Source organism: Quercus robur, chromosome 5 (assembly GCF_932294415.1).
Source record: "Quercus robur chromosome 5, dhQueRobu3.1, whole genome shotgun sequence".
In the NCBI taxonomy this organism is placed as follows: Eukaryota; Viridiplantae; Streptophyta; class Magnoliopsida; order Fagales; family Fagaceae; genus Quercus; species Quercus robur.
In genome coordinates this window covers 23,624,326-23,631,727 of record NC_065538.1, presented here as the reverse complement: position 1 = coordinate 23,631,727, position 7,402 = coordinate 23,624,326, and the positions used below count along the sequence as shown (strand labels likewise).

General features: G+C 39.5%; 1 protein-coding gene across 1 annotated transcript; it reads left to right on the top strand.

Moving 5' to 3' along the window:
- The first annotated feature begins 2,424 nt into the window (after positions 1–2,424).
- LOC126727995 (uncharacterized) lies at positions 2,425–3,025 on the top strand. Its single transcript, XM_050433885.1, has 2 exons — positions 2,425–2,580; positions 2,678–3,025. Exons 1-2 carry the CDS (start codon positions 2,443–2,445, stop codon positions 3,023–3,025), a joined length of 486 nt encoding a protein of 161 aa, XP_050289842.1. The 5' UTR covers positions 2,425–2,442.
- Positions 3,026–7,402: the final 4,377 nt, after the last annotated feature.

Sequence of the window (7,402 nt, the reverse complement as noted above, 5' to 3'; positions counted from 1 at the left end):
CCATGATGGATGAAAACTCATGGCAATATGTGTCATTGATGTCCATTTTGTAGGCCCAAATATGTGACAAAAGAAGAACAAGCCCAAGTAAAAAGGGCAGCCCAACCAAAGGGTCCAACATGCGTGAATAGGCCCAGACCAAAGAAGGCAGAAAGCTGAACCAGCTAGCCAGCTCCTTTCTTGTCCATCCCTGACCAAGCTTCCACTGGAGATAACCAAACCCCTAAGAATGAACTAAAGGTTGTCCCATCATCTTTCTATCGTTGCCTCCATCACGTGCATAGCATTCAGAAGTTGTGTTAGCAACTAAGGTCCAGGGGGTAATGGGATTTCATCATCTTCCTCAAAGCTCCACCTCCAACAGAAGGGAGCCATAACCAAGTTAGTCAAATCTCAACAAATCAATCCTATAAATGCCAAAACGTTCAAGAATTGGTTCATGTGCCAAGCCCATGAATCCTAAAGGGGAAAATTTGAGAACATGTGGTTTGGAGGGCATGAAGGGATCTCCAGCAAAACCCTCTGAAGTGAGCTTAAACTTTAATACCTAGCTTGGGGTGTTGAAATCCTACTTCCTAGGGTCCAAATCTCAACTGCAACACTAAGGCCTTGTTTGGTTTTAAAAAAATGGTCACTCATTACTCATCACTCAGTTTTCATCACTTATCACTCATCACTCATCACTATCACTCAAAAATACCCCAATTTCTGATAACTCTATTTGTGGCTTGTTTGGGTGAAATATCTGACTCAGTTTTGAAACTCCATCACTCACCTTTATGTCAACTCACTGGGTCCCACAAATATCAATTAAAAATCTCTATACAGAACGGTCATAAGCTTACTCGCGTTCTCTCTCTCTCTCTGTCTCTCTTCTCCATGCCCTTTCCACCCCAAAACGTCCCCAGCATCCAGAAACCCAAAATTATCAAAATGGAACTGTGCAAAAGCCTAGAATAGCAAATCGGAGTGATGCTCTTCTTCCTCTCCTTGAACCTGTCTGCGCAAAACCCCAGTTCCTCTCAGCATTCAGACCTGGCTTGAGGATCTCGTTGCCCCTCACTTCCCCGCCTCCACTGCGTTAGATCCTCCCTCAGCTCGAACTCCAGAAAACCCACACGAAGGAATCCCAGACTCCCAACTCTGAACATAACCCCATTCGGAAGGTCGCCGGAAAGTGGGCCTTACACGATCAAAAATCGCGGTAGCATGTGGTAATCGATTATTCTTTTTAAATTTGGGTCGGTTTTTATTTTTATTTTTATTATTTTTATTTCTATTATTTTTATTTTTATTTTTTATGATCTTGATTATAATTGTTATGATTATGATAGTGTTTGTTATGTTTATGTAGTGGGTTTTTATTTATTTTTGCTAAGAGTGTTAACTATGAGTTTGCCTTAATTTCATAATTTTTTTTTAAAAATCTCACTTTATTTTTTGTTTTAATGAGAGTTTTCCGTATCCAATGTTGCTCATCTTCCTCACCTTCAACTTGTAAACTCATCGCGGCACTGTGGGTCTGCTGAAGAGAAACTCGTGAGCCCTCTGTTGGTACATGCACTAAATTTCTCTCCGTTCTCATGATTTTGCCTTTATATTTCATAAATATTTTACTGCAGATCTTGTAAATTGGATTTGAACAATCAAATGCTGTGAATACTCTGCTTGGATTTGAACATTTTTATGTTAGGTTTTTTTTAATATGAAGATTGTAAGACCTCTGTCTTTTGAGACCTCTGTCTTTTGCTTATTACGATGGGTGATTTCCCTCTGTTTCGACTATAATCCATGGGTCTGTTGAGGTCAGAGAGTTTTGTTTGGGTAAAAGATGATAATTGTTAGTATATAATATTTTAGACATATATCTGACATGCATTCTTTATCTCTTTGAACATTTGTTTTTAAAAAATTTTGAGAAACAATTATCTCTTTGAACTACAACATTCAATTTTATTGTTATGTGAACTCTTTACTTACCCGAATTCATGTACCTAATTGGAGTTGATTTGAAGCATTGGATGTGCAATAAAGGATTTGATTAATATTGTAACTTTATAGGCACCACTGTACCTCTTTATTTGAAGAAATGCCTTTAAATTTTCATATCTTATTAAGTGTAGCACTCATCCTAAAACATAAACACCCAAACAACATTAGTTCATAAAAGGCAAAGAAGGGCAAGCTGGCTGGGCTGGTCTGGTCATAATTTGCAGGCACTCTTTCTAAATTGAAGGGTGTGATAATAAGGTAAACTGAAAAATAAAAATAAAACTATAGCAGGACTACAATTTGCACTAGTGTCATTGACCAAAATAGGATATAAAATCTACATTACTGTCATCTCTTACTGCATACATGTTGATGAAAACTTTTAGTACATGGTTGGTTATGTGTTGAATGACAGTGAATATGCCTTGTAGGGCTAGACGATTCACCACAATGTCGGAGGGAAGTGCTAGTAGCTATAACTCCAACTATAGGGGGCATGTGTGTGACATGAATCAGTGCGTGTTGCGGACATCTTTGCAGCTCCATAATTTCGGTAGACGGTTTTATGGCTGTAGACATTGGAAGCCTGTAAGTATCAGCTGCGCGCTTACTATCATTGTTGTTTCATGGTTAAAGTTGCTATGCTCCTTAGCTCATGTACTTACCAGCTTTGTTTAATATGCAGGGCAGTGACGAACATTGTAAGTCCTTTAAATGGTTGGATGGCATCCCATGTAGGCGTGGAGCTGAAACAGCACCGATTGTCATCGCGAAATTTACTAGGCTTGAGGCCGAGGCAGCTATGGCAAAAAACAATGAGATGGAAGCCCGTGCAATGATAGTAGACCTACTCCATAGGGAAAGAGTAGCAAAGTGTAGTGCTGAAAAAGCAAAGGTTTCCCTTCGTATGGCCAATGCGCGAGCACGTAAATATCAAGTTGCTCTACTTATGTCATGGTTGGCAATTGTGGTGTTCATTATATTTTCACTTGGTAATAGGGATGTTGGATTACGACAAATGTGTCTGCCATGACCTTTTTAATTTTTATTAGTTGTTTGGAAATGTATTGTACATGTTGGGAGTGCCTTTTAGTGTAGGTGTTCGACTTGGCAATTGTCTGTGTCGAATGACAGACTTATTGTATGATTCGTATACATATAATTGCTGTTTTGTAATGGTAGACATTTTGGTAGCATTCTTATTTTTTGTCATTCCTATTGTTTATGATTCAGTTGTGTTGTTAGTATATTTAAGCATTGATATGAATAAAAACAGGGCAAGCAAAATAAATTGCCAAATGTTCAGTTGTGCTGTATCTGGCTGTACCAGGATAATAAGTGTACTATTAATAAAAACCTACGTGTTTATCAAAAAAAAATCTACACTTTTTAACAAAATAAAAATTAAGACTATGTTCTTATCTCAAAAAAAGAAGAAAAGTGCACTCTATATATAAGTTAGGTTTGTAATATGTTTCAAAAGAATAAATTACTTATTACAAACAAAATACTAGTATAAAAAAAATTAGTCCTTTAAAGAAAAACTTAGAGAAACTCCTGATATTGTCCCAATCATTCCACATTGGAGGCTAATTCCACATTGGAGGCTAATGCCACTAGTTTGTATTGTGAATAGGCTTTGTTTTGAAATTCTTTTGGCTATGTTAGTGTTTTATGAATTTCCCTTTCTAACAAAAAAAAAAGATTACATGCCCTGTTTTGAGTTCCTATATATTTTAGAAGGTGATATAACATAATTATCCACCTATAACCATATTAGATACACAATAATTGGTCCTTCAAAAATACTCCATTGCAAAAAGGTATTACATATAAAATGCATTGCGAAAAGGTATTACATATAACCATGTCCACCTGTACTTACATTACCAATAGGCATTACATACACTTACTTTAAAATTGCCAAAAAGAATTACATCAGAAATGTCAATAGATTATTGACATTAGCCATTACATGTAAGCATGTGTACAGTTAATCTTAATTACAAAAAAAATGCATCATAATGTCCAAAATGGTGCATCACATGTCATGCTAAGTGACTTCTAGTCACGGTATCTAGACTTATACAAAAGTCCCAACAAAATGTCATGGGACTGGGTATTAGCTCTATACAAGTCCCAACAAAAAAGGTGAATCCTTAGACATGCCAACCACTAACGTCGACGTCGCACGTACTCCTCCCACATACGGTCAGTTATATCATCCCTGAATTCACCCATTGCTCTCTTCGATGCATTAGACATCTCCGTCACATGTCTTCTTTCGACACTTGCATTCGACTCAGGAGAGTTCCCATTGTTTTCGGTTTGCATATCATCCCTACCAAGGTTCTCCCATGTGTTAAACAAAACATCTCTTCGATTATTGATGCGTATGAAATTATGTAACGCACAACACACAGAAACAACTAAACGCTTATGATATTGCTTATACTTCGCCATGTTGCTCAAGATGGGAAAGCGAGCCTTCAAGACTCCAAAACACCTCTCAATCACCATACGCAATGAAGAGTGTCTATAATTAAACAACTCTTTCCCCGATTTTGGTTGTCTAGTACTCCTCCTCCTGAATTCTTGAGCATGATATCAGGTGGCTTTATGTGGTGGAAGGAACGATGCACCAATGGGATACCCCGAATCAACCAAGTAATAGGAACCTACAAGAATAGCATATCCAAATCAGTAATAATAAGGGGATTAAATCAGTAAAATAATCTAAGCAAAGGAACTATATTCTTCAATATCTCATCCTTTCATCTTACTATTGAAAGATTGGCTAATATTTCATATTAATACAATACATGAATTTAGCTATTAATCATTAGCAAATAAGATTTTGATCTTCATATCAGCATTAAAGCCCCAAGGATATTATGCACTAGTCTTCACATGCATGGAAACTTTTGTTAGGACACCCTAGTAGCTGCCATACCAGTGCAGCAACCCAAGCTGCAACACAGTGCAGCTTGGGCTGCACTGGTGTGGCAGCTACTAGCTGCTGCACTGTGATGGGGCAGTTAGTGCAGCAGCTGCCACACCAGTGCAGGGGCTGCAACAGTTCCTAAAAATACCACTGAAGCCCTCAAGAAACTGTGTTGAAACCAAGCCGAACACTGAAGCAAAGCCACCCCAAAACTACAGGGAAAAAAAAAAAATCAAACTGACCATCAAAGGCTCGGCAAACCCACTGTGAACACCACCAGAAACAGGACCAAAATACCCAGAAAAACAACCCAAAAATCTCACTGCAAATCATTCACTGAAAATCACGAAAACAGTCCCTAAAGGTTGTAAAACACGTACACCAACTTTGAACTAATTCATAGGTATTCAATTATAATCAATGGTACTAGATTGGGACGTTTTGCATTGATTGTTCAAGTCCAGTTTGGAAATAGGACACAAATTTTATTGCATTTAGACACTAAGTTTCATTCAACTGACAAAAAAGAAAAAGAAATGGTGATAAATTTGGTGTACAAAGCAAAGTCAAGGAAATTTCCTTTATCAAGTAAATTTTTAAAACCTCCCATACAAAACCAAAAAAAAAAAAAAAAAAATGTCAACAGCTAGTACTGGTGTGGCAGCTGCTGCAACACAGTGCAGCAGCTAGCTGCAACACCAGTGTAGGGGCTGCAACAACTAGCTGCTGCACTGTGTTGCAGCTTGGGCTGCTGCACTGGTGTGGCAGCTACTAGCTGCTGCACTGTGTTGCGGCAGCTACTAGCTGCTGCACTGTGTTGCGGTAGCTACTAGCTGCTGCACTGTGTTGCGGCAGCTACTAGCTGCAACACAGTGCAGCAGCTAGTTGTTGCAGCCCCTGCACTGGTGTTGCAGCTAGCTGCTGCACACAGTGCAGCAGCTACTAGCTGCTGCACTGTGCAGCAGCTGCCACACCAGTGCAGCCCTGCACTGGTGTGGCACTGGTGTGGTAGAAAATTAAATCTAGTCCAGTTAAGAACAACCTTAAAAGGTATAATCTCTCGCAGGCCATTTTGTTGCATTTCATAGATGTTAAAATGTTCAGCTTCTAACTTAAAACAGCTATGCTTTACTTAAAACAGCTTCTAGCTTCTAACTTAAAATGTTCAGCTTCTAACCTTAAAAGGTACAAACTAGGAAGTCTTAATTCTTGCAGCGGGACAGAGGAGAAGGGGAATGAAATGAGGCAGCATAGCATTCCAGTTGAAGAACAAAGTAGTCAGAAAAATCATGGAAGGCTGCCAAACCAGACGAGTCCACAGCAAAATCTAGGCAACACAGTGCAGCAGCTAGTAGCTGCCACACCAGTGCAGCCCAAGCTGCACTGTGTTGCAGCTTGGGCTGCTGCACTGTGTTGCAGCAGCTAGTGCACCAGCTGCCACACCAGTGCAGCAGCCCAATGCTCTAAATGTCAACAACCCTCAAATGAGTTGAGTTCTACATGAACCAGCCACACCAGGAAACCATGGAAAACATTTACAATATAAAGTTCTACATGAAAACAAATAAAGCTAGGGACTCAAAACAAACCCAAAAATCATGGAAAACATTTACAATATGAAGATCATCATTAATTCACTGTGGAACTCAAACAAAGCCACAATCATTAGGATTTAAGTTAAAGACGCATACCTTCCGGTGACCATGGGAAGCCATGCTTTGGGTCTTTAATAGCTTCTTCAAACACCCTGGAGTCGTTGGCGCTTCCCTCCCAACCACCATGGACATACGTAAACCGCATGTCATGGTCACATGCACACATGACGTTGGTTGTAACAGTATTCTTGCGACTCCTATAAGTCTGGAGTCTTATCGCTGAAGGCCGAGAACTAACATGTGTTCTGTCAATAGCTCCTATGCTTCTCTACAGTGAATAGTGCCAATTAGTTGAAATACTATATAGTAATGTGTACAACCATTTTGGAAGATATTATGAAATTATTTACCTCAAACCAAGGGTCATACTTATTGTTCCCCCGCAAATGCTTTGGAAGGCCTACCACATTCGGATCCGGCTTGATTAAATGTTAGCCCCATGTGTGGACAGCTCGCAACACCCTACGGAACTTGTGATCCACAGTTTCAGTGGAATGCTGAAATCTGTCTGCCACAGGCCGCATCCGAGTATTATGCCCAACAGTGTACAAGAATATGGCCACTACCTCCTGCACGTCAACACGCCCCTTCCCTTCCTTCAAGTACCCATAATGTTTCAGCTCCTCAACCAAGTGATAGAATAGATCTAGTGTCATGCGGAACATCTCATGACAATTGGTAGGATTGCCATCTCTCACTTCAGCCATATAATCGCTTCCAGTCAAAATGCTAGTACGTTGTGGGCGCTTGTCGTAATGCCGTTGGAAATATGCCACCATCTCGCCAATAAGTGAAAAGACAAACCAAAACT

Coding starts and splice junctions, on each gene's coding strand:
- LOC126727995 (XM_050433885.1), top strand. CDS start 2,443: ATGTCGGAGGGAAGTGCTAGTAGCTATAACTCCAACTATAGGGGGCAT. Junction 2,581..2,677: donor GCTGTAGACATTGGAAGCCT/GTAAGTATCAGC, acceptor TTTAATATGCAG/GGCAGTGACGAACATTGTAA.